The sequence below is a fragment of the Cynocephalus volans genome, chromosome 1 (genome assembly GCF_027409185.1).
Source record: "Cynocephalus volans isolate mCynVol1 chromosome 1, mCynVol1.pri, whole genome shotgun sequence".
NCBI lineage: Eukaryota > Metazoa > Chordata > Mammalia > Dermoptera > Cynocephalidae > Cynocephalus > Cynocephalus volans.
Window position 1 is genome coordinate 282,526,492 of NC_084460.1, and position 26,866 is coordinate 282,553,357.

Below are 26,866 nucleotides of genomic sequence, written 5' to 3' on the forward strand. Positions count from 1 at the left end.
AGAAACCAGGTAGGGGAGTGAGGTGATTGTTTCTTGTTAAGTGAGCTTGGAAAACTCTGAGCCTCAGTTTCCTCATGTATTAAGTGAGAAATATAATATCTGCTATGCAGGTTGTGATGCTGATTGAAAATAAAATAAACATTGATAAAAATAAACCATTGTGAGCTGTATACTTATATATTACCTGCTGATAATAAATGTGCCACAGTTGCAGCCAATATGCCAAAATCCTAGAGCTCAAAGTGATATCCTTTTGATTAAAAAGATCTGTCCCTCACCCCCATTCTTTCTAGGAGTCTGAGTATGTTCAACGTGTATTTGTAAACCTATCATGCTGGGCTGCAGTCTCACTACCCTGCTGCCCTCTGCACTTGCCATCTTTCTCTTCATTGGCTAAGGTCACCATACAGTCCATACCATTATCTGTGACATTTCCTTACTCCTCTGACAGAACTCTATCTCCCTCTTATGCCAACAGAAATGTTCCATCTACTTCTTCAGATCAGCTATTTCAAAAAGGGTTCCCACAGCTGAGCTGCTGGCCCCTAGTAATACCCTTCATTCCCATGTGTCACAGCCTTCTCCTTTGTGGAATCTCAGGATGTGCATGTGGTGGGGGTTGGGGGTGGGAGGCTGAGTTACAGTGATGATGAAGCCCAGCCTCACTTCCCACTTGGATTCACAGCATCCTCCAACATCCCAGCTCCACTGCCTAGGCCAGCTCCCTCCGCTAGATTTGTTTCATACACAGTGATTTTGCCTCAGGGGCCCATCATCACCACACCATCAATACCATTATCATCATCTTCATTCTCTCTCTCTCTCTCTTTCTTCCTCCTTTCCCCCAGTTTTACCTTCTTCAGGATATCCAAGTCCATCAGCTGCACATGTTTAAATGCCAATAACAGGCCAGGTTCAAGTTCTCTCCCACAGGGCTCCTGAGTAGCATGCAAACTACGGTGGACAATTATTCTAAGCAGTCCTAGTTTACCTAGAGTCCACAGAGAGCCTTTGTGAAGAGTGTTGCCTCAGTCTATCAGGGCCTCAACAGAGTTTCTACTCTACCCAGACAAAAGATGTTGTCACACTAGCTGTGTGATTTTCAGCAAATCACTTACATTCATTGAGCCTTGATTTCTGCATTCCTAAAGTGGGAATAATAATACCTACCTGGAAGAGTTGCTTCAAGTATTAGAATAAGTATGGAAAGAGTCTAGTACAGGGGACATGGAACACTGGAACTCTTGTACACTGCTGGTGAGCATACAAATAGGTACAACCACTTTGGAAAACTGGTGTTATCTACTAAAACTACATAGATGTCTATCCTATGACCCAGAAATTCCATTCCTGGATATGTACCAACAAAAATGCATTCATCTGTGCACCAAAAGATATGTACTCAAATGTTCAGAACAACACTATTCATGATATTCCCAAACTAGAAACAGCTCAAATGTCCATCACTAGTAGGATGGATAAATACATGCTGGTATATTCATACAATAGAATACTATTCAGCCATGAGAATGAATGAACTACAAGTATATGCAATAATATGGATGAACCTTACAATGTTGAAAGATACCAGACACAAAATATCACATGCTGTCTGATTGCATGAAAAACAGCCAAAACTAATCTATGATGTTCCAATTTAAGATGGGAGAAAAGGGCAGTGACTGGAACCAGGAATGGAGTAGATCTTGAAGTGAAAACTACAACTACAGTCCTCCCCTTAGTTGCCCAAATTTGGCAAAAGACATAAATCTACATATTCAATAAGATGAAAGGACTCCAAACAGAATAAACCCAAAGAAATCCATGACAAGACACATTATGGTCAGGTTTCTGTAAATTAAAGGCAAAGAAAAAAATCTTGAAAACAAGAAGAGAGAAGCAACATGGCCTATAGGAGAAAAACAATTCAAATGACAGCAGATTTCTCCCCAGATACCACAGAAGCCGGAAGGGGAAGTGGCACAACACTTTTCAAGTGCAGAAAGAAAAGAACTTTCAACTCAGAATTCTATATCCAGTAAAAATTTTCTTCAGGAATGAAGGGGAAATCAAGATTCTCAGATGGAGTTGGCCTGTTAGCTCAGATGGCTAGAGCATTATGTTATAATACCAAGGTCAAGGTTCAGCCATACCGGCTACCAAGAAGACATAGCAATTCTAAATATACAAAACAACACAGCTGCAAAATGTTTGAAGCAAAATCTGATTGAACTGAAAAGAGAAATAGACAGATCCGCAATTATAGCTGGAGACTCTAATGCTCCTCCCTCAACAACTGGATAGAATAACTAGCCAGAAAGGATATAGAAAAACTCAGTAACACCAGCAACCAACTGGTTCTAATCAACACTGATAGAACACTGTACTCAATAACAGTGGAATGCACAGTCTTTCAGTGTCCACAATACGTATATCACATAGACCATATCCTGAGGCATAAAACAAATGTCAACAAATTTAAAAGAATTGAAGTTACACAAGTGTGTCCTCTGACTGTAATAGAATAGAATAGGAATCAATAACAGAAAGATAACAAGAAAATCTCCAAACACTCAATAACTAAACAGCACACTTCTAAATAATCCATGGGAAATAAAATAGATTGAATTAAAATGAATATACAACATACCAGAATTTATTTATTTATTTGTTTGTTTGTTTGTTTATTTATTTTTAAAAAGATGACCGGTAAGGGGATCTTAACCCTTGGCTTGGTGTTGTCAGCACCATGCTCGGCCAGTAAGCGAACCGGCCATCCCTATATGGGATCTGAACCCGTGGCCTTGGTGTTATCAGCACCACACTCTCCCGAGTAAGCCACGGGCCGGCCCCAACATACCAAAATTTAAAGGACATGGTTAAAGCAGGACTAGGAGGAAAATGTATAGCACTAACTACTCAGAAAAGGGGGTGGAAGAGATGGGAAGGATGTCTCTTTAGTGATATGGAAAGATACCCAGGACACATTGTTAGGTAGAAAAAGCAAGATGCAGAGTGGTATGCATAGTATATTACCTTTTGTATAAGAAAGGGGGACTAGAAAATACACATACATTTGCTTGATTCTGCACCAAAAAACACTGAAATGATACATGAAATGATAAAACTGGTTACCCATAGAATTTGGTGGAAGGTGGGCTGGGGCAGGGGAAGTAAGAGTGTGGAGTAGATGGGAACAGGAGTGGGAGCAAGATTTCTCTTGGTTATATTGCCCTAATTTTTTGAGCCTTATGATCTATTACCCATTAAAAACAACAAAATATTTTTGTTAAAAATTTTTTAAAGCATAAAGAAAAAAAATGTCTCTTACTTTCCCACCAGATAATCCCCATTGACCTTTCAAAAATAATAATACACTGTTAGAAAATTCCAAAGCAATGTAGAGAGGCATAAAATTGAAAAGTAAATCTCCCTTTTCCCATAGTCCCAAGGTAACCCCTAACAGTTTCCTGTGTTTTCTTAAAGAAATTTACACATTTATAGCATTTATCCTTTTTTTTTTTTTTTTTTTTAAAAGATGACCGGTAAGGGGATCTTAACCCTTGACTTGGTGTTGTCAGCACCACACTCAGCCAGTGAGCGAACCGGCCATCCGTATATGGGATCCGAACCCGAGGCCTTGGTGTTCTCAGCACCGCACTCTCCCGAGTGAGCCACGGGCCGGCCCTATAGCATTTATCCTTGATGAGCTGTTCTTGTTTTCTTTATGAGCAGTATATCTTCACACTGTCAGTACGTGTAGAGCCTATATTTTATGGTATTTGCTATAATATGTGTAATTATTTCCCTATTGGTGGACATTCAAGTTGTTTCTGGTTTTGTTTTGTTTTGTTTTTGCTGTTACTAATAATGCCCTAAAGAGCTATTTTGTTTAAACATCTTGAAATTACAAATTTATTTTGAACTTAGAGGTAAAAATGATGCATTTGAGTCTTCTGGGGAATTTGACAGTTTTCCATGATGCTAGATTTCTTTTCCCCAAGGGACGCTTAAAAACACTTTCACAAGCTGAAACAGAGAAAGAGAGAAAGGAAGTCTTGTCTTTAAGTCTCGCCCAACAATCTCCAACCCTGCCCCAAATCATCACCCCCCGTCCCGGCTAGAGGTCCCCAAGGAGCCCACTGGAGCCTTTCTTGATGGTGAGGCTCACCTGGGGCCTTCCCCAAGGGAGTGCTGGGCCATGGTGCCAGAAAGGAATGTTAGTTTTGAATATCTAATTGCTATTACACCAGGGAGATAAAAATGCCTTGCCCTGAACCAGGCCTGGGACCTGCTCGCTTGCCCTGTCCCTAAGGAGAGCTCTTTCTCCTGAGCAGCTGTCTCTCTTCTGGCCCTTGGCAATCTCAATCTGACACTGACACTTTTCCTGTCTCACTGTGGCTCTTTTCCGCCCTCCACCGGAAGGTCTGAAGAGTCACTCAAATGGGCTCCTTAGGGTCTGGTGACCTCTGCTGGCTCTAGAACTCACCACAGTCCTTAAAGGACTGTCAGACCTACACTCAAAGTTCGACTCTTAACTGTCATATGGAGAAACCAAGGCAGCAAGTGGAAAACTGACTTGCTCTAGAACACAAAGCAAATCAGTTCCTAGGACCAGAAGTTGGGCCTTCTGACCCTTCTTCCAGCACTTCTTTGGAAAGAATGGAGAAAACACAGAAGACTCCAGAATGGACCACCAGCCTGGGGGAGTATGCCTTCCAACGTATCCCAGGAGCTCTTAGGAACTCCTAGTCAGGCAGGAGACCTCTGGACTGCAAGGAACAAATGCTCATCTGGACCTGTTCTTTGCTGTGCTCAGGGGCAGTGGGCCCTGCTGTCCCCTCTGGGATGCCTCACTTCTCCCCTCAGATGAGTTTAATGAGGCCTTAGGCACTGGCCACGCTTCCCTAAATGCCATCATTTGCAGGCCCTTTCATGTATTTTGCCATATCCATGCACTACTCAGACTGTTATTTACTTAGTATTTTTCCTTAAATTGTCTCATTTTAAGCTTAAAGTTCCAAAGAAGTGCATCATCCCTCCCTGGGGTGACGATCCATACATGCATCTGGTTCCCTGAAATTGTCTTTGAGTTCTCGCTGTCCCCATTTAGTTTAAGAAGACTTGATCCTTACCCTGAGTTCTTCACTTAAAAAAATAACCGTTATTCATGAAGGAAAACCTGGTATCTTTGAGTACTGATCTTTCCCTGTGCCTTCAGGATGCTATTTAATCCACATTACAGCTCTATAGGGTAGGCACACTAATGATCATGGGAAATCGAGGCACAGACAAGCTGGTTACTTGTCCAAGGCCGCACAGTACAAGAGTGGTTGAGCTGAATTTGACCATGTTCTGTTTCCGAAGCCAATTGATATGATCTTGCTTGCCTTCTGAAATTAAGAGTAAAATGCTGCACAGCTGTAATTTAGAAGTAATGACACGGGTAGCGTCTGTGCTGTGGAGGGACTCACTGAGCACAGAGGAGGCAGACAGTGGACATGTGAGTACGGTGTGGTGGGCGGTGCTGTGACAGAGGCATGGGCAAGGGGTGGTGTCTGGACACATAGGATGTTTAGGGAACATGCGTGCCATAAATCCTAGAGATGGAAGTGGGTGTGGGGAATGGGAAAGAAGGAGCATTCTGGGTCCTGCCTTTGACATTATTGGCTTGCTGGGTGTCCTACAAGCCATCAGGAGTATTCTCTCCACTGGAGCCCTTCTTGATGGTGTGGGTCACCTGGGGCCTTCCCCAAGGGAATGCTGAGCCACTGGGGGTTAAACAGGGCAGGCAGGCTGCAGGATTTGGGCAGAAGCACAAGCTGGAATGATAATATCACTCAATGATAATGATCTTGGCCTCACTTTCCTCATAGTAAACATGGACTACTGCCCAGGTTCCCCTTCCAGCTGGAGGAGTGTGGTCAGAAGATGCTCTCCAGCTGTTAGCTCCTTGAGGGTTGGCCTCAGCTGCAGAGAGCACACCCTTCCCTTCCCTGGCTGCCCACATAGCTGGTGATTAAGTGAGGCAGGGGAACAAAGGCCTGGCCCCTTCAACCCGGTAAGGGACACTCTGGTGGGCACAATTCCCTCCAGAGCTCAATACTCCCTGTTGGCAGAGGCTTTGTCTGCCTAATCCTACTTCCTTCTCCTTCCTGTTGTCAAAGGTGTTGATTCCAAATAAACCTCTTGCACCCCAAACTCCATCTCAGCATTTACTTCTGAAGAACCCAGCCTGTGACATACCCATTTTATGTGCCCAAGACATAGGAGGCAGGCAACCAGTTTTGATAAATGATTCTGTATATGAACCCAAAACGTGAGAATTCTCCTGCTTGCCAGGACCTACCTTCTGGCCAGCCCTAGATTCATTTTTGGTGGGGACACTGAAGGTAGGTAGCTAGGAAGGTCAGTATGTGGGGCTCAGTGACAGACTCTCTGACTGATCTGGCCCTCATAGAACCAGGGCAAGTAACCTGAAGACATGAGGCTGAGGGGCAGTTGAGGAAGGCTTCCTGAGAGAAGGATGGCATGAGGAAGACGGCAGATGTTTCTGGCACTGCATCATTATCATTTAGTGGATCCACAGACATTTACCAAGCATGCATTATGGGCCAGGACTTGTGCTAAGAGGTGGAAGGTGCTTTGGAGAAACACCTTGGGGAAGGTGTCTGATCCTGACTATCCCCAAAGGACAGTCCCCAGTTCCATGAGCTTTGGATATTTTCCTAATCCATTCCCGCTTATTTGATTTATTTTTACTGAATAGCTGTTATTTCTATAATAAAAACAAGCATCAAGCAAAGAATAAATAAGCACAAAACTCAAAGTTCTTCTTCACCACTCAAAATCAACTATTTATGAGATTTTTAATCCTCTCCTGATCCTTACTGTTGTACACAGTATCTACTTCATAGTCTTTATTATGAAAATAACATGTTGGATGCTATTTTTGTCACTTGGCATTATTTTATAGAAACTGTTCCTTGTTTCAATACAATGAACATATCTGTCATTTTGATGCCTGTACAATATTCTATCGTGTGGTAAAACCATACTTGGTTTAACCATACCCGACTGCTAGCTAGGCACTACGGATGCTTCAAACTCCCCTTAATATAGAAAGCATATAATTATATTTTTATGTATAGATTATTTTTTTCTCTTGAATAACTTCCTTTGGTTTTCAACACAGAAGTAAAATCCTGCAAAGTATATGGTGACTTTTGTTGGTATGCTCTCCAGAAAGCATGGTCAAATTTACAGTTCCATCTGAAATACACAAGGGTTCCTCCACACCTCTGCCAGATTTGAGTTTTACACCTTCTAAAATGTTAATTTAACAGGTTGGTATTCTTCCTGGTTCTAGTTTTCAATTTGCATTTCTCTGTCCTGGAGACAACCTTGTCTAGGAGAAACAGTGTCCCAGTGTGCCAGGAGATGGCGCTGGGACTCCATGTTCAGGCTCCCTAAGAAGGCACCAGGGACTTAGTAGTGGGGTGTGTGTATGCACCAGGAGAGAGGACGTCAAGAATTCCTGTGGGCTCCCCCATAGCCCCAATTTCCTACCTGGCTCAGAAGACCTGGTTTTTGTGAGGAGGTGCCACTACACCTGCTGAGTCTGCCCTGCCCTGCCATGTCCTGCAGCATACCTTTCACCCTGGAAGTTCAACAGAACCTGTTTTTGAAGTGTGCACCTTGGGACGTAGCTCATGCCCTCCAAAACTGTTCCAAGCAAGTGGAGAAAAAGTACACAGACAAAATCCACTCTAGATGCTGCACTTCCTATAAAACATGTTCAAAGTGCTATGAGTTATTGGGAATTGGGGAGATTGCCTCCTGCTATAGGTATCTGAGATCTTGGAGGAAGTGGGGGCTGAGCTGGGCTGGCTGGGGAGTGGATGTGAACAGAGTGTGGAGAGAAGGGAGTGAGGCCCAGGGTTTGGGGTCTGACCAAGAGCTACAGTGAGCATGGAGCTCTCCTGGAGACAGTATGGACCATGAGGCTGGGAAGACAGGCAAGAGCCAAACTGCGGTGGGACCTCAATGCTGAGCTAAGAAGTATGGACTTATTTTGCAAGCAAAAGTGTGCCAATGGAAGTTTGACAGCAAGAAAACAGCGAGATGGTGTTTGTGCTTAAAAAAAATTAGGCTGAGGTTTAGCTAATGCAGTGGTTTTCCTCTTGTGTCCTATGGACACATTTTTCCCTTCGTCTGACTGGCCTCTCAGAAGTGGTTGATATGGTTGCCCACTTTCCTCTTCTCAAAGAGCTCTCTTTCCATGGCTTCTGTGAGAAACCACAGTGCTCTCTTTTCCCTCCTCCTTGGTAGCCGCTCCTCTGTCTCCTTTGCCACCTCTTCCCCTTCATCCAGCCATTAAAGACTGTATTTCATCAAGGTTCCTCTCAGCCCATACTCTCCCCTGGGCAGTCCCAACTTAATTACACCCTACACCAACATGACTCAGCTCAGGCCTCCCCTCTGAGCTCCAGACTCATATATCCAACCGCCTACTTGACAGCTCCTCTTGAATGTTTCGGAAGCATCTTTAATTCACGCCCCGAACTTCCCCACCCAACCTTGCCTAATGCTGGTCCCCTTCTGCTATTCCTTGCTTGGTGGACAACACAGCATCTGTCCTGTTCTCCTCCACTCCTCCCCTCTCCCTCGCCCCATTTCTAACCCATCCCCAAGTCCAGTCAACCCTATGTCCTTGACACTGGTCAGAACTGCTCTTTCCATCTCCTCTGCCGTTCACCCAAGTCAAAGCCACAAGGGCCTTACTCCTGGACTGCCACAGAGCCTCCTCACTGGTCTCCCTGCTTCCACACTGGCTCCTCTTCAATCCCCTCTTCACACTGTGGCTTCCTATTGCTTTTTTTTTAAAAAAAACTTTTATTATTAAAATAAGGAATCCAGGGCCGAGCCCGTGGCGCACTCGGGAGAGTGAGGCGCTGGGAGCGCCGCGACGCTCCCGCCGCGGGTTCGGATCCCATATAGGAATGGCCGGTGCACTCAATGGCTGAGTGCCGGTCACGAAAAAGACAAAAAAAAAAAAATAAAAATAAAAATAAAATAAGGAATCCAGAAAAGAGCATAAAACAAATGTACAATTGAATACCTTGAAACAAACTGCCATGCAAAGAGACAGCTTTGCCAGCCACGTGGCCCTCAAAATACGACTGCCTCCTTCCCACACTCCCAGAGTGACTATCCCAGCTTTTATGGTAAGCATCTACTCTTTTTCTTTGTCATTCAAACTTGAATTCCTAAATACTATAGTTCAACTTTGCCTGTTTTATTTTTTTATTCATATGTTTGTTAGGTCTCCTTTAATCCGGAGATTCCCCTCCATCTTTTTTCTTCCCTCTTGCAATGGATTTGTTCTGCAGAGTTCCCAATGCTTTCAAAATAGGAAAAAAATTCCCTTAAGGAATTTTTAAGGCCCATAAGGCCTTACTTGGCCTGATTCCTCCAAATCCATCCGGCCTGATCTCCCACCAGGCTCTGCTTTTCACTCTTTTCAACCTCCTGCCAACCTTGTTTTGCCACACATCACCCCTCTCCCCCCTCCTTCACCCCTGCCCTCCCTCCATACCCACTGCAGGACTTTTCCAGGGCTGTTCCCTCTGCTTGAAATGCTCTTCCCTCCCTGTGTCTCCCAGTTAACTCCAGCTTCTTTTTTATACCTCAGTTGGAGTGTTCCCTCTTCAGAGAAGCCCTCACTCTCCCTGACCTGATCAATTCCCCCACTAGAGCCTCCCCCAGGCCCCTCCCTTTTCTTCCCCAGCACCAGTCAAGCTTGCGGTTTTCTTATTTTGAGAGATGATGTGATTAATGACTGTCCATTCCGTGAGGGTAGGGGCTACTCCTGCTTTTGCTCACCCTTGTTTCCCCACTGTCTAGCAGGATGCCTGTCACAGAATAGGGGTTCCATCACAAATTTGCTGACTGCTGCCTGGCGAGAGGAAGCCAGCAGGCAGCAGAGACACAATCAAGAGAGAGGCTCGGTCTAGAGACCTGGATTTGGGAGCTCAGAGGTGAGAGCTGAAGCAGAGGGGACAGGTGGGGTTGCCTGGAAAAGGATGGAGCAGTAAGAAGAGAAGAGGGTGGTGGCTCCTCCCCAGAACCCCTAAGGCCATGCCAGGGCCATTCTGCCCACCCCACAGTCAACACCACAGGAGCCAGCCTGGGCTGGGATGGCTGGAGAGGCCCCTGCATTCAACCACTCCCACTCGGGTCCACTAGGGCTAAGTGGAAACAAATGTTCCCTGGCTTTCCCCAGCCCAGTCCTGGTGGGTGAGAGCAGCCCCTCCCTCCTCAGCCCCTGCCCCCCCCTCTTTCAACCCCCCTGAGTTCTTTCTCCCTTGCCTGATGGGGTGATTGGAGGGTGGGGGCATGGACAGGGTTGAGAGATGTGGAAGATATGAGGCAGGTGGGCTCTGTGGAGAACCAGGGCCTGGGGTATGGGGTTCCCTTGGACAAAGGCCCAGAGGGAACTTGGCCTGCAAGTCAGGGATAAGACTCTGGCTAAAGCTGGAAAACTTCAGCTGGAAAGGCACATCCTCATGACTTCAGGTGGGCTGGGAGAAGCTGGAGTAGAGTTGCCTGGGATGCAGAAGGGAGAAGAAAATGAGCCTCTCTCCTCTCTCTTTTTCTATCTTTTTCCTTCCCTCCATCTCTCTAGGAGGTTGACCTTTCCTCTCTCTGCTTTCTTAGGACCCAGAGATCCAGAGCTCTTAGGAATTCTCAAGCCCTGTCACCTTCCTGAAGGAAAGGGAGTTAGGTCCCATTGCTGGGGAGAGAGGGAGATTATTGGGAGGGGAAGGGTCACAGGCCCAAATTCCTAGGCTCCTGCAGCTTGAGCTGTTCTGTGAAAAAACAAAAAAACACAGAGAAAGTGATTTAGAGAAGACACAAATAGAACCACATTATGGACATGGGAGAGACACGTGAAAAGACACAAAAAGACAGAGAGAGGGAATCCGACAGAGACTGAAGGCTCTGCTTTGGCCTGCAGCAATTCTGATGTTATCTGTCTCCAGCTGCCTCTCTCCCTCTTCACAGTCCCCATTTCTGCCCCTCCTTCCTCTTCCACCCCATAGCCAGACACCCGAGAGTCTCTCTTTCCCTGTCTTTCTTTTGCAGGGATCCTAAAAGAGGAGTTAACAGGTTCTCAGGATTTAAGGCAGAGCAATGGAGGAAGAGGTGGAGGGGGCCCAGTGGCCAGTGCCCAGAGGGTAGAGAGAGGGTCAGACTGGCACCTGCCCATTAGTGCTGCACATTTCTGGGCTGCTGTGTTCATGCTCCAGTCTCTAGTGAACATTTCCATGTGTGTCTATGCAGAGGTGGGGTGTGTGTGTGTGTGTGTGTGTGTGTGTGTGTGTGTGTGTGTGTGCGCATGCAATCTCCAGGGAGGCTGACATATGTCTCAGCCTGAGCTAGCCCATCTGTGTGTTCACCCATACTTGTGGAACATTCTCTAGTGGAGGTGAGGGTGTCCTCTGGTTTCTGTGATGTTATCTGGAAGCCTGTGTCCAGATGTGGGTGTGTGTGAAGGTGCATGTGTGTGCCCACATCTTGATCTGTGTGTGCCTCAGTCTGTATCTCCTGGTCCCCCAGCCCTGCTCCTTGAAAATTCTTCTAAGGTGATAGTGGTGGTTTAAAGCCTTAGGAACTTCTGAACTCATCTTTCTGAAGGTTTGGGGGATGTAAGGGCAGAAGTCATTGCTCTGGCTCTGCCCAAATGCCAGCCAACCCTTACAGGGGGTGCAGACAGGGCAAAGGGGAGCATGCAGAGGTAAGTTTGCCCTAGGAATTGGGGCTTCAGGAGGTCTGCCTGTCACAGACTTCCAATGCTTCTGCAAGCACTGCTGGGCCGATTCTGGAATGGGACTCTGTGGGGGAAGGACCAGGATTGGGGAGTCCAAGGATGGTGAAAGATTCTATAAAATCTGGCCAGAGCAAGTGCTGCAAGAGGGGTGGGGCTAGCTGTGTGTTTGTAGGAAAGGTGGGGGGTGGGGGCAGAAAGGCCGCCTGCGGGGGAGAAGGCTTCTTGGCAAACGCCCCAGTTTCCTGAGCTGATCCCTGCTCCCTGCCACAGCTCCCAATTCTGTTGTTTCAATAACATCATTTTTATCCACCCCACAGAGAGACTGTGTCTTAGGAGGGGGAGGCAAGGAGCAGGGCTAGGGCATGGGGGGAGGGGTGGTAATGGAGAGAAGCTGGGGTCTGGAGGCAGCAGGGACTAGATTTGGGGCGCTCCCTCCTCAGGCAGAGGCAGGGCGGTCCCAGAGCCCAGGTCCCCTGATGACAAAGACAAATACATTAAAATTCTTGCCTCGGAGAAGAATGCAGGATAGGGAGAACGTTTCATAATCTGCAATAACAGTAGCAGGGTGGGGGCAGGGGTGGGCAGGAGGTTTGGAACCCAGGCAGTGGCTCTCAGGGCTGGTCATAGGGCACCTGCAGCCTCCAGGGACCCCCAGAACCCTCCAGCTGCCTATTTGGCACCATCTGGCCTGAGTATGTGCTGGTCTTTGAATGTGCAGTGTCCAGAATTGGCATTGCCATACAGAAACAGAAACCGTGTACAAAATTACTAGGTGCAAGGGCTGTGCGAGGCATTTGGATGCTGTTAAAGGTGAAAATGGGAGGGGGCAGCACTTGGCAAGGCCTCTTCACTATCTCCCTCAGCAACTGCCCACCCCCCAGCCCTTCCCCTTCTCTAGAGTGCCCAGCCCCTACACCTGAACTCTCTGTACTCAGTACAAGGGATTGGACTGACACAGCCTAGACACCAGGGCCCTGGGGTGGGGCTCCCAGAAAATCCAGGGGCTTCCTCATGTGCCTAGGCCACCATTTCTCCATTTCTTGTTTCTCTGCTTGTTCATCCTTCCTTTCCCAGATCTGCCTCCCCACCCTGGGGTAGGCATCTGTGGTCTTTTGTTGCCTTCCCTTGGTCCCCAGCCTCATCTTGATCCACTTGTCCACACTCTCTGGGGGACTCAGAATCTTGTCTTTCTCTGCTCACCAGGGGTGTTTGTCTCTCTTGGCAGTGGCCTCAGTCTCCAAGTTCAGCCTCGACACCCACACTTGTCCCTGCCAAACGACCAGGAGCTTTCTTCTAGGTGCCTGAAGTTTCTGCCACGTGGGCTTGAGGTCTTCGATCTGTCCTCCCCACACCAGGACAGCCTTAAAGGTTAATGGCCACTCTAGATGGTGGTAGTATGGAGACTGGCCCTTGCTTTGGAATGTCCCGCACCACCTGTCCCTCGGCACCCCTGGGGCACGTCGGGGGAGGAGCCAGCTGCCGCCCGCTGCCAGCCGCTTGGCGTGATGAATGGAACTGTCCCTCTTCCCCATGGGGCCTTTGATCTCCCCCCACCCACACCGTGGGGAGGGGGCCAGGGGCATCAAAGACATTTTTGTGGCATTAGAGAATCAGATAAACGCCATCTCACCTGCAGCTGGCTCTCCCACCCCTTCCGCCCGGGCCAAGTTGGGGGAGACAGAGACCCGCGGACACGCGAGGCCCGGCTGCAGCGAGTTCTGACCGCTCGGTCCCTTGGAAGTCCTCAACCTCCGCTCTCCCGCCCCCTTACACGTGCGAGCGAGCGCCGGAGCGCAGGCCCGAGAGGCTCCTCTCGCTGTCTAATCTCCCCCCGACTCCCCGCCCCCGAGCGCGGGCTCGATGAGGCGGGATGGCAGGGGAGCGAGAGCAGAGGCCTGGGGAAGGGGCGTGCGGCGCGAGGCGGGGCCCAGTAAGAAGTGACCCTTCCGGGGTTCGCCGGTGCGGGGGTCGAGCTCGACACCCCTCCCCGGAGCACCCCGACCTCCTCTCCCTGCCCCCGCGCCAGCATCTCCTTCGGCATCGCAGCCGCCGCCCCCCCAAGCGCCCTCATTCCTGGGAAGTTTTCTCTCTTTACAGTCAACAAACCTGTCAAACTTCTCCCTTCAGCCCGTCCCCCATTCCTCAGCTCTTCTTCCCCGCCCCTCCTTGCCCCCGACTCCCAGCGGCCCGGGGCGGCGGGGGCTCGCAGTCCCGGAGAGGCGAGGTGAGGGGGCGAGGCGGGCAGGTCCCGCAGCCCCGAGCGCGCTCGGGCTCCGCCCCGGCACCCCGCGCCCGCCCTCAGCTGCGCTCCGCACCCGCCGCCCCGGGGCGCACGGCTCCCTCCCGAGAGTCCCGCCGCCTGACTGTCGCAACGGCCACCCCCACGGCCCCCCTGCCCCCCGCCCCCGCCCCGGCCCCGCTCCCCTCCCACCCCCGCCCCCGGCTCTGATTTCTTCTCCCGAGCGAGCTCGGCAGGAGACACAGGCGCTGGCTGCCCGGTTCGCTCTCCGCCTCCGCCGCGCCCTCCTCGCCCGGGATGGGCCCCCCCGCCGCCGCCGGAGCCACGGCCTCCCGGCCGCCGCCGTCGTCGCGCTCGCCCTGAAGCCCCGGCCCCCGCGCGCCGGGACGCCCCGCAGCCTCGCCCCCTGCCTGCACCGGCCGGCGGGAGAGCGGTCACGATGCTGCCGCCCGCGCCCTCCCGCCTCGGGCTGCTGCTGCTGCTGCTGCTGTGTCCCGCACAAGTAGGCGGACTGTGGTGGTGAGTGCTGCGTCCTGCTGTCCCCGCGCGGCTCCAGACGCGCGAGGGTAGGAGCCCCGGGACCAGTCGTGGGGCTCCGCACGGCGCTCCCGCATCCTTCGAGCTCTACCTGCTCGCAGAGCCCAGCTGCAGGGCACGGAGCGGGGGTGCTGGGCGGAGGAGCGTGCGGCTCTCCTCCCCGCCTCTGCCTGGGGCACTTGTGAACGGCCACTTAGAAATTCCTAGCCTCTGGACACGTTCTCTTGTGTTTTCTCCTCCCGCGTCCTCTCCTACTCCCCAAGGTATGTGCTCCATCCAGGTCACGAAGGAATTGGTGGGTGGATAGAATAGAGATACCCGAGAGACAGGGAGAAGACCTGTCGTCAGAGATTCGAAGAAAGGAATGTGTGAGGAGGGCTCTGGATTTGGGGAAAAGAGAGGAACAGAGTAGGAGGCCACAAGACAGACAGGGTCAACAGCTGCCCCTTCCCTGCCCCTTTGCCTTCCAACCCACCAGCTTCCTCTCTGGGCTCCTTCGGAGTGGGCGGTAGTGGCCAGAAAGGGAATATAAAGAGGAAACTGAGTCAGGACCCCGGCTTTCTCTACCCCCTCTTTCCCAAAAAAGGAAGAGGAGGAAAGGCAGGAAAGGGACCCAAGCGCCCGGCTCTTCCAGACCTGGGGGTCGTGGATGAAAAACAATGTGCAGCCCGGGAGACACGGGAACTGGGGAGGGATCTGGTGGAAGGCGGGGGTGGGCTGGGGGGGCTTGGACACCCAAGGGATGGGGCGTCTTTCGACACCCAGCCTCTGGACCTGGCCCTAGCTGGAGAAGACGAGGCAGGGAAGGTTGCGGGAGCTTTGAGCTTTGGGGTTTGGGGCAGGGGCGGAGAAGGTGTGTTCCCGGCCAGGACAGCTCAAAGATCCGGACCTGAAGACTTTTTTTTCCTTCTACGTCTCCAGAGCCGCAAGGACCAGCCAGGAATAACTCAGAGTTTAGAGAGGAGGGACTTGGACAAGAGCGCTGATGGGTCAACCAATCTTAAGAAGACAGGGCCTTGTCTATTTGCATATCGCCGCGTGATTGGCTGGATTCCCACCCTCCGCTCCTCCCCCGCACCCCCCGGATTTGGAACGAGTGGGGCAGGCAGATCCCTGTCTTCTGAGCAGATAGAGTAGGATGCCCAGCCAGGGAGCGGTGGCCGCGGTCCCTCTCCCTTGGTGCGGGAGTGACGTCCCTCGCGCGTGTCACTGAGGGGGCAAGTCGAGGACGACCTATGTCCCAGCTAGGGAACATGAGTCCTTTGCTCCTGGTTTAACATAACGCAGTAGCAGCTCTGTGACCCTGGGCAAGTCACTTCCCCTCTTTGCCCCCAAGTCTCAACTGTAAATTAAGGATAACAGTCTCCCTACCCGGCAGGCTTGCTTGGAGGATTAGGTGGGATGACCTCCAAAATGATCTGACCTTAGGAGGTATTCAGTAAATGTAGTACCCCCTTCACAGCCCAGCTTTTCTTGCCCAGGGTCCCTGGGGTGAAAATTTAAAATCCAGGATCCCAAGCAAAACTTTGTAAAGGGATCTCTCTCTTGTTCCCCAAACACACATTTCCTAACTTTGCCCTTTCTCAAGGTGTGGGGACAGGGTCTTGCCCTGATGACTGTTGTCTTCCCTCCCTCCCTCCCCATCTGTCCAAATTGTTCTCATCCTTACAGTTAAAATACCACTTCCTCCATGAAGTTGTCCCTCTGTCCTCCCACTGCACCTCATGCATTGGACAACTATGCCAGTTCCAGAAACTGCATTTTACTGACAACCGTCTCCTCTTGGGTCTCTCTTTTCCCTACTCCTGGAGGGCAGAGCTTTGTCTTAAGCCCCCCCCCCATCCCTTTATCCCCCTTACACTCCCTACCTCTGTCCCCACCCCCCAGGCCCAGGACAGTGTGGGTGATGGAGATAGGTTTCTGGAGTGTTGTTGAATTCAGTGATTCACCTTTCTGGGGGTTGTATCTGTGGGGGTTCCTTTGTTCAGGAGGGACTGCTGGGTGGGAGCCAAGCCAAAGGGAGAGAGGGCTGGTCCCTTGCAGACTGACCCTGAAGCTGGGAAGCAGAGAGTGGGGGAGGAGGTGAGGAGGGCAGGTGTGGGAGAACACAGAGGCCTTCATGGCCACAGCTGCAGGGCGAGCTGGGTGAAGAGTGAGGGGCTGGGGTGATAAGGTGTCCACGACTGCCTCAGATGTGTCTCGGAGAGAACCTGTCTCTCCTGCCTGCCTTGGCGGCCTTGCTCTCCTCTATTTCTGACACTTCATTTCTTTGGTCTCAGTCCAGACTCCCTTTCCCAGGATCTTTGACTCTGCAAGATCAGAACTCTTTACACTCCTGCCCCACCCCACCCCACCCCACCCCTGCCCTCCGAGGTCAGGTTTGGGCTGATGGGCTGGACTGAGAGTTCTGGTTGGCCCGAGCCTCCTGCCTCCCCCCATCCCCCCACCCAGTATCATTTCAGCTGGGAGCTTTGGGACCAGGGGCTTCCATGCTGTTCCCTGTTGTCTAGGACCTCCTCGATGGCCCTCTTCTCCCAGCTTCTCAGAGAATGCTGGCCAGGCCAGAGCTCCAGTGGTGGCCAGGAAAGCAGCTGGACCTGCAGCAGCATACTGCAGCCCACTCTGACATTCTAGCAGCAGCCAGGCTGGGAGCACAGAGGACCCTAGAACTGTCCTGGTCAGGAAAAAAGGGTCCTAGAGGGGGATGGCCCAGGCCCCAGAATTGGCTCAGGGACCTGGCTCCAGGTTCTGGAGAAGTTTCCCTTCCACCTTCTTTTCCCCTCCTCCTTCTTCCCCCAATGCAATGCATACTTTCTAAACTCTGCCTGCAGCTTGCTTCTCTGTCTCTCTACCATCTGTAACCATATCTTTGTGAATCACAGGATCCCAGATTCCAAGACATTGGCCAGGCTCTCTTGAGGTCATCTTGTCCAGCTCACTGCCTCCAGGCCATCCAGTCTATGCTGTGGCCCTGACAGACCCGTCTCTGAGAGTGAGGCAGAGGCAGAGAGGCTGTGGCTTCCTTGTCACCAGCTCTCCCTCCCCTTCCACTCTGCTCCCTGCTCTCCTCCGGCCCTTCCCCAGGATGTTCTTCACAATGTCTGACCCATCTTTATTTATACCTTCAATCAGTGGATGTAGACAATAGCTCACTCACATGGAATAGCCAAATCAATCTCCTTTCCTCTCTCTTCCTCTTTCCTTTTTCTGTTTTATAATTTCTGTGAAAGAAACTAACCCTCCCCTTGTTCCACTAGGAAAAACACCACCAGTCTCTCTCCCTTCCCCCATCCCATCTTCCATTTCACCACCACGCCCCCCCGCCTTCACTTATGGGAGAGAAACAGGAGCCAGAGGCATAGGACAGTCTCATCTCTGGCTCCTCAGGGAGACAGGGAAAGGACCCAGACTTCTTCCTGACACCCAGTTTTCTGGCTGCAACCCCCAGCCTGGCTAGGCCTGGCCACACTTTCCCATCCTGTCTTTATCTGGGGCCCCTGATCCTCCCTGGGCAGTCCTCAAAACTCCAGGGTGGGGTGGGGATGGGGTGGGGTGCCATCCATTCCCCGCTCCAGGCCTCCCGCCTTGGCAGCTTCCCTTGGAGGGAGACAATGGGGCTGTGAGTAGAAAAGGGCAGGGGCAAAAGGAGGCTGGCTAGATCCAGGCCAGAGCATGCCCTGAGCCCACCAGAGTCCTGGCACTGTGACATTTCCTGAGGGGTGCAGCCCCTCCTGCCCTGTTCTCATCAGAAGCCAGGAGTTGGTGGGGGAAGGTCAGCAGGAGGCTTGATCACCAGAGCGCAGGGAGGGGGATTCCAGAATGTGCACTTTGATGGAGAAATGCAGCTGTGGAGTGGATAAGGCGAGGGCAGGGCGGGCAGCCAGGCCACGGTCAGGCTGGCAGCGAGGCACCGGGCCAGCCAGAGCAGGAGACACTTGGGGAACACAGACGCGTCCTCTGCAGGCCAGCAGGAGCGCCCCCTAGCCTGTGTCCTCCTTCCAGGCCTGCCTGGTGTGGGTGCCTTCTCGATGCTTCCCCGGAGCTGCCGGAGGGGGCGCTGAGGGAGGGAAAGGTTGCTGGGAGGCTTCTTTTCTTCACCCCTTGGCCTCTTTGGCTGGTTCCTCCAGCTGTGAGCCCTCTGTTTAGTCTAGAAATTAGACCTAGAAAGGAGTTAGAGAGCATCTGGTCCAATATTCTCACTTACACCGTGAGTGCAGCAAGGTCCAGGGACAGGAGGTGACTTGCCCAAGGCCACCCAGAATGCTTGCTGGTAGCTGAGAGCAGGGGCTGGGAGTCTGCCTCTTGCTCAGCACCTCATCCTTGTGTGCAGTGGGGGGTAGGGATCAGGAAAGGGGTACGGGGCCTTCCACAGGCCCCTTTTGCTCCCCCATCCCACCCTCAGATGGGTGCTCCCACCACCCAATATGGGAGAGCAGAAGGCACATGACAGAGTCTCCTCAGGCGTCCAGCCCTTCCTTGGCCTCCCACAGCTGTGACCCACAGGAAGTCCTTTTGTACGGTGAAGTCTGTTGGAGAAGGGAAAGCACCCGCCTCTGCCAAGAGCGATGAGGAGAGAAGTGTGAGGAAGGACAGAGGGAAGGAAACTGGGCCGGGATGGGGGAGGGGTGGAGTGGGGGCCACTGGTGGGCAGTGGGGAGGCAGGGGTTAATGCAGCTGGGGCATCACGGGCTTTGATGTGGTGGTTGGGGTAGGGGTAGGGACTGGGGGAGGGGGAGCAGTAATTACTGAGTTAGACAGAGCAGGACAGGACAGGCGGGCGGGCACAGGCCCGGGCCCAGCCGCCTCGGCAGCGGCAGCCTGCAGCCGTCAGGCAACATTTTTCTGCCCCTTCTCCACCACCCACCTCCCCCACCTCCATGCAGCCCCCACCCACAGCCCCAGGGCTTAGGGCTCCCTCTGCTGGCTGCTGGGAGGTAGGGTCAGTCCAGGGACCTTGGGGGTGGGGGTGGGGAAATAGAGGAGGATGGCTTTGAGAAAATTCAGAGGCTGGCCATCCACATGGTTTGTGATCCCTTTGGCCTCAAGAGTCCACCCAGGAGTGCCTGCTGGGGAAGGGGAGGGCTCCTAATGGCGCTTCTGGTCCATGGGCAGGGCTGGATGGAGGAGAAGGAGACACAGGGATCCAGGCTGAGAAAGAAGGGCAGAGAGCTGGAGAAAAGGGTGTTCTCAGGGATCTGCAAATGCTGCCTGCATCCCACCATGCAGGCCCAAGGGATGAATAAGGGTGCAAATAGGAAGACAAAAGACACTTGTTGAAGCCCACTCTCCAGACAGGTTTTTGCATATGTAGGTGGATATTATTATTTCCACTTTACAGCTGAGGAAACTGAGGCTCAGAAGGTTAAGTCTCTTCATCCATTCAACAAATACTAAGTGCCAACTTCACATGCTAGGGACTCACTTAGCATCATAGAACAAGCAAATGGCAGAGCCCTGCTCTAAACCCAAGTCTGGTGGATCCCGAAAGCCCTGAGTGTGCTCCGCTAAAGACATCATGCCTACTCGTGAGATTTTTGTCTTTAATGAGTTTTCTACCTAATTGGAGAGATAAGCAGACATGAACAAATAATTATGCCACTGGCAGGATAACAAGCACCTTCAAATGAGTGACACCTGGGGTGTGATGCAGGGGGAGGGGCTGGAGTCCAGGGCAGGTTCCTTACAGCAAGTGAGATCTGAGGTGAGCTTGCAGAGATGCTGGCTAAGATTCTGATGATTTAGGGGTGTGGATGGGGTGGCTGTGAATTCGGAAATTGTTTGGTGTGATCTGGAATGGGTTCAGAGTTAGCCAGCTGTGCTAGGAGTAAGAGGCTGTGTGCAGGATGGTGTGAGAAGGCACCTGAGGTCTTCCAATACCTTGTGCAGCCATTTCCCTGTTTGGTCTTTAAAATATTCACCTAACTTTTCTTGCAATGGGAATCCCTCCACCCAGGGTGGCCAGGGTCCTCACCTCTCCTTTCATATTGCTCATCTGGATAACGGGGGTGAGGTGGGTGGGGTTGGGCTAGGTGATCTCTGGCATTCTCTTTGGCTCTCTGAATCCAGAGATGAGAAGGTAGGTTAGGCCAGAACCATGGGGCCTCTAGGGCTTAGGTCTACACTCTCATGCTTGATAGTGGCATTAGGTCCACAGATGTTGCTGGTAGGAATTGGCTGATCTCTAATGCCACTATTGACTATCATCCATGATCCTTGTGAGAAAGATCTTGGTGCAGGCCAAGCCAGTTAGAATGGCCAACCGTAGGCTTGCCCTTCCTGTCTGCATATTGATTTCTTTTAGGGCTGGCCTCATTTTTATCTATGCTCAGGAATGGTTGTTTGATTACAATCCCAGATCCTATATATTATATATTCCCTACCACCACTACATTCCAGCCTCCAAAACATGCAAATTCTCTCAAAGGGGCACATCTCTGGGCTGATCCCAGACCAGTGATGACCCAGAGGTCCAAGCTCATACCCTCAGGAAGCAGAAGGGAAGGAAGGAAGGGAAAGGTGTGATGGGGGAGTTATTTCTTGATATGGAGTCAAATATTAACCTTAGAGGAGGTATGTGAGCCTCTTATGCTAACTACTCATTTTTCTGAAGCCCAGAAAGTGAACTGACTTGCCCACAGTGGCTCAGTTCACCAGAGCTGACAGAAACTGGGGTTCAGAAGAGTGGTTTGATGTTTTTCCCAATGTCGCCTGCCATGCCCCTTCTGGAGTTTCATTTCCTATGTATTTAGGATGGGAGCGAGAACAGGAGGGCAGGGAGCAAGCTGGTCCCTTGGGATTCTAGCTGCTACTACTGCCCATCCTTCCTCCTGACCAGCTCGTAAACAAGTCTAGTTCCCAGGCAGCCCGCCAGCCCATGGAGCCAGACCCTCAACCCCATGAAGGGCCAGCTCCACCTCCTGAAGGGCCCTGCCCTTGTACTTCTCATGATTCCTCACCTATCTCTAGCCCCTGGGAAGCAGACAAGGTCAAGAGGTTTTTGCCTTTCTGCCTTGCTTGTCCCCACTCCCTCCTGCTTTCCTAAGGGAGGAGGAAGGAGAAGAGAGGGATGGGGCAGAGTGACCTTGGGAAGATAAGGCCAGTCAACCTTGGGAAAGTAGGGAGTTAGCAGAGGGCAGGATTGAGGAAGAGGGACTGGGGAACTTAGCGTCAGGGGTGGTGGGGGTGGGGAAGATGAGTTTGCAGAGTCCAGTCTCTCAGCTGGATTCCTAGACATACAGGTGGTAGGAGAGGAGCTGGGTAGCAGCAGAGAGAGCTTGTTTCCTGCCTCCCAATCCCAGTGGGGGAAAATAAAATGTTTGAGGAAATGAATTAGGAGTCATGAAATAACATGCAGATTGGGATATGGGCTCAAGTGAGGACTTTCTTCTTAGATCATTCATTCATTCAAAAACATGCATTAAGCGATGTTCACTGTAGTATAATACACTATGTATATTATTCATATATAACATAGAATTCATAATGTGCAAATTTTCACAATAAAAATTGCGGGGAAATATGAATTAAGCACTCAAAATTCTGCCAGGGGAGACAAAGGAAAACAACATACTTCTAACTTTCAAGGAGCTCATAGTCTTATCTGCTGATCCTGTACAACCATGCTGGAAGCTGCCTCAAATCTTTTTATAATGAGGGTGGATGGGTGGATGGATGGGAAATGGATGGATGTATAGAGATCGATCAACCTTTGAAGGTCACTGGGCCATTGAGAACCAGCTTGGGCTTCCCTACCATTGGCTCACTCTCCACTGCTCCATCAGTCACCTCTTCGGTATTGGGAAAGGGTTGGGTGCTGAGCACAATGAAGAAACCTCTGGACTGTAAGTGTCTCCACTGAGGAGAGATGTCTGGTTTCTGAACTACTTGGGTAGGGATGATGACAGCTACCTGATCATGTGCGTGCGTGCGTGCGTGCGTGTGTGTGTTAGGAGACCTCAAAAGACCGAGCTTACATATCTTCCTGCAATTACCTCTTCAAGCAACTCACTCCTCAGTGTTGAGAGTTCTACCTTAAGATCTAAATTCCTCTTGCTGCTATTTAAGACCATTGCATCTCATTGTTGTGGGGCCTGAACATGCCTGGGCGGCCCGTACTTGTGGAGCAAATGGGGACAGTGGGGTGGATATGCGCTAAAGCAAAACTGAAAAGTAGGCCACTTTGACCTCTGGCACCCATCTACCACCATTTTTCTCTATGTTTTCTATCTCTTGATGCCCTCTCTACCCACCCAGAGTCTTTTTTTTTTTCTGCCCTCTGCTGAAGGGTTTTGAGTGGTCTCAATTACCCTCTGCTTCTAAGTGCTCTGCCCACTCATTCCTTCAAGACAAGAGATTCCAGCTAAGTGCTCAAATAGGAGCAATCTGATTAGAGTGGCTCCCCTCAGGTATGAATACCTAGTGACTTAACCTTCAGGGGTCTGGCATATGCAAACCAAGTGGCAGCTCTTGCCTTAGATGGAGTGAAGGTTAGGAATGGAAGGACTTCTGAAAACATGTAGAACTTTCCATGAGCTCTTTACCTACCAAGCCCCCCTTCCCCAATCCGTTATGCCACCCCACTGCACAGAGCTTGGCTGGCTGCCATCCTGCACTGGAAAGGTCATGGACACTGGAGCAGGAGGAGTCAGTGTCACCTGCTTCCCAGTGGTGCTTCAGAGACTGGGTCCCCAGTTCCTTCCTCCTGCTCTCTAGTTCAGGGGAACAGAGGGCATCAGTGTGGGAGGGTCCACCTTAGAGGTCAAAGCCCAACCTTTCCATTTCGCAGGAGAAACTTTGACTAGAGAGGGGGCGTGACTTTCCTCAGAGGCTCCATTCCCTAGGCACTGTAATGTATCCCTGGGATTGCCCCTGCCTTTCATTAGGGCTGTTCAGCTGCTATATCCAGCTTGTGGTCCACTAAGACCAGATCTCTCCCTGACACTGCCTCCTTTTCTTTCGTGTCTCTTTGTGACACATGCTTTATTTTCTTTGGCAGCCTTCTTGATCTTTCTTCTAATTTCTTCCTTATCTCCCTTTCGGGCTAAGCCTGTTGAATTTTACCCTTGGCCTATCTGGTGCCACCTGCCTTCACCTTGAGTCAAATTTCTATAAGGATTTATTAATGAAAATGTGCAGAGAAGGATAAGACTGAATCCTTGCTCTACAGAAATTATCAGTCTAGAATCTAGTCGAGGGGACACAGATATGGAATGTAAGAGAAACAATCTCAATCTCAAACTCAGTTGAGTTAGGGTGGGAAGGCATGTCACAGCTCCTGTCTGTGGGCTGAGTGGGGCTGGTCTCTGTCCTCTCCACCGCCAACCCTCTTTTAAGTTACACCCCTGGCCTGCTGTTCTCTGCTCCCCAGGGCCGTGGGCAGCCCCTTGGTCATGGACCCTACCAGCATCTGCAGGAAAGCACGGCGGCTGGCAGGGCGGCAGGCGGAGTTATGCCAGACCGAGCCGGAAGTGGTGGCAGAATTAGCCCGGGGTGCCCGGCTTGGGGTTCGAGAGTGCCAGTTCCAGTTCCGCTTCCGCCGCTGGAACTGCTCCAGCCACAGCAAGGCCTTTGGGCGCATCCTGCAGCAGGGTCAGTGTGGAGAGGGGATCTAGGGGGCGGGGGACTGCTTTCTCTCTGCTGGGGGACCAGAGGAGAGAGGAGCTGGTTTAGGGAGGCTGCCTGGTTTCACACCCCTGGTCGGTCTGTGGGCACCCTTACCACGCCTGCCCCTCCACACGCTGCGCGGAACCTGTCTCCCAGGCCCCTCCTGGCTGCATGTCCCGCTGCCCCGGCCGCCGCAGTTCCCAGGCCCCAGCTATGGCCCTGCGCGCTGACTGCCTCTCCCTGCATCCGCAGACATTCGGGAGACCGCCTTCGTGTTTGCGATTACGGCGGCGGGCGCCAGCCACGCGGTCACGCAGGCCTGTTCCATGGGTGAGCTTCTGCAGTGCGGCTGCCAGGCACCCCGCGGGCGGGCCCCGCCCCGGCCCTCTGGCCTGCCCGGCACCCCCGGGCCCCCGGGCCTCACGGGCTCCCCGGACGGCAGCGCGTCCTGGGAGTGGGGAGGCTGCGGCGACGACGTGGATTTCGGGGACGAGAAGTCGAGGCTCTTTATGGATGCGCAGCACAAGCGGGGACGTGGAGACATCCGCGCGTTGGTGCAACTGCACAACAACGAGGCGGGCCGGCTGGTGCGTATGGGCAGGAAGGTGTAAGCGGGTGTGCGAATGTGGGAGAGCCTGGTGTGGGAGAGCGTATTTGTGGAAGTGTGGGCATGAGTGGGGTGTGTACTGTAGGAGTATGTTAATAAGTGTGGGAGTGAGCGTGGACAGAGGTGGGGCACTTGGGAAGCTTGGCTGGGGGCATGGATGGACATGTGGGAGGTGAAGTACCCAGCCTAGAAGAGGGAGTCACTTGCAGGTCTAGGAGGGCCTAATGCTGGGTGGTACAGGGGGCAGAGTGGGGAGGGGGCACTCAGGGAATAGGACTGAAGGCCTTTAGGGACCCAAGGTAGGAAGGACATACCTCTGAGATAGGACAGGTGAGGCAAAGCTTGGGGTGGGTAGAGCTCTGGATGCCAGGGCAGGGGCAGGGGAGGGAGACAAAGGCTGGGGTTGAAGGGAAGGATGGAAGCTGGGGCAAAGGGGTGGGGTCTGGAGGTAAAGCCCAGGAAAGCAGGGGAGGCCTAGAAAGGGTCTGGAAACAGTGAAGGTCAAGGAGCTAATTCTGGTAGAGGGAGGATGGGGTTAGTTGGAGGCCAGGAAAGCTGTGACTGGTTCTAGTCGCCTGTCAACTGGCTGTCCAGCAGCCCCAGACTAGGTCTCACCTGTCCAGAAACATGGCAGCCTCTCCCCTCCCTTCTGCAATGAGGAGGGCCCCAGGAGCTCCTGTTTAGGGGCAAGAAGCCTGCCTGAGTAAAATGGTTTCAGGAGGGGGCAGGCCGGATACCAGGGAGTGGGAGGGGCACACACAAGTCTGCGGGTCAGGTTGGCCCCTGGATTCTGAGCTCTGGGAGATGATTTTCCTGGGTCATCTGTCTCATAAATCTCTAGTGGGATTGTGAGTCGTAGACTTCAGCTTAAGATACAAAAAATACAAACAGCAAATTGGCGCGGGGGGGGGACTCCTGGGTTCCATTCTCAGCAATGCATTCACGGTGGGCCCTCCTGCACCCTATGCCTCAGTTCTAGGTTGCTCAAGGGACAGCTCCTCCGCGCCCCCCAACCTGTGTTCTCTAGGGTTGGGGCCTTGAGGCATCGGGCAGGCAGGGAGGAGGGGGCCCAGAGAGGAATGTCCGGACAGGCCCACATACCTGTCGAGAGGATTGGGGAGGGGTGGCAGAAACAGACGCCCAGGCTGCTGGCTCTGCGTCTCTGCTCAGCCCCGCCTGGGGCCGTGAGGGGCAGGAATGAGGGGGCCCGGTTGGCAGGAGGGCCAGGCCGCGACAGCTGCCACCACTCCCCCTCTTCCTCCAGGGAGAATCTCACCCCTGCCATCCATTCTGCTTTTCCCCCACCCCCGGTCTTTGAACCTGGAATCTCTGCGCTGCATACTGTCCCCCACTCCCCACATCTCTTCCTCCTCCGTCCTTATCATTCTTCCTCCTTCTCCTCTCTTGAGTTCCGCCTCCCCACCTTGTGCTCTCTCTCTCTCTCTCTCTCTCTCTTTTTTTTTTTTGGTCTGCTCTTTTCCTCCCTACCGTTCACCCTCCGCCCCAATCTTGTTTTTGTCTGGCCTCTGGGCCTTTCTCCCACCCGCACCCCCCATCTGTCCGCCCGCTCCTCTGCTCCCCGCAGGCCGTGCGGAGCCATACGCGAACCGAGTGCAAGTGCCACGGGCTGTCGGGCTCGTGCGCGCTGCGCACCTGCTGGCAGAAGCTGCCCCCGTTCCGCGAGGTGGGCGCGCGGTTGCTGGAGCGCTTCCACGGCGCCTCGCGCGTCATGGGCACCAACGACGGCAAGGCCCTGTTGCCCGCTGTCCGCACGCTCAAGCCTCCTGGCCGTGCCGACCTTCTCTACGCCGCCGACTCGCCCGACTTCTGCGCCCCCAACCGGCGCACCGGCTCTCCGGGCACGCGCGGCCGCGCCTGCAACAGCAGCGCTCCGGACCTCAGCGGCTGCGACCTGTTGTGCTGTGGCCGCGGGCACCGCCAGGAGAGCGTGCAGCTCGAGGAGAACTGCTTGTGTCGCTTCCACTGGTGCTGCGTTGTTCAGTGCCATCGCTGCCGCGTGCGAAAGGAGCTCAGCCTCTGCCTCTGA

At 52.3% G+C, this 26,866-nt stretch overlaps 1 protein-coding gene across 1 annotated transcript; it reads left to right on the forward strand.

The window, feature by feature from the left end:
* The first annotated feature begins 14,511 nt into the window (after positions 1–14,511).
* On the forward strand, positions 14,512–26,866 carry WNT6 (Wnt family member 6). The gene is made up of 4 exons (XM_063080481.1): positions 14,512–14,591; positions 23,977–24,197; positions 24,465–24,799; positions 26,405–26,866. The coding sequence occupies exons 1-4, from the start codon at positions 14,512–14,514 to the stop codon at positions 26,864–26,866; spliced, it is 1,098 nt and encodes a 365-aa protein (XP_062936551.1).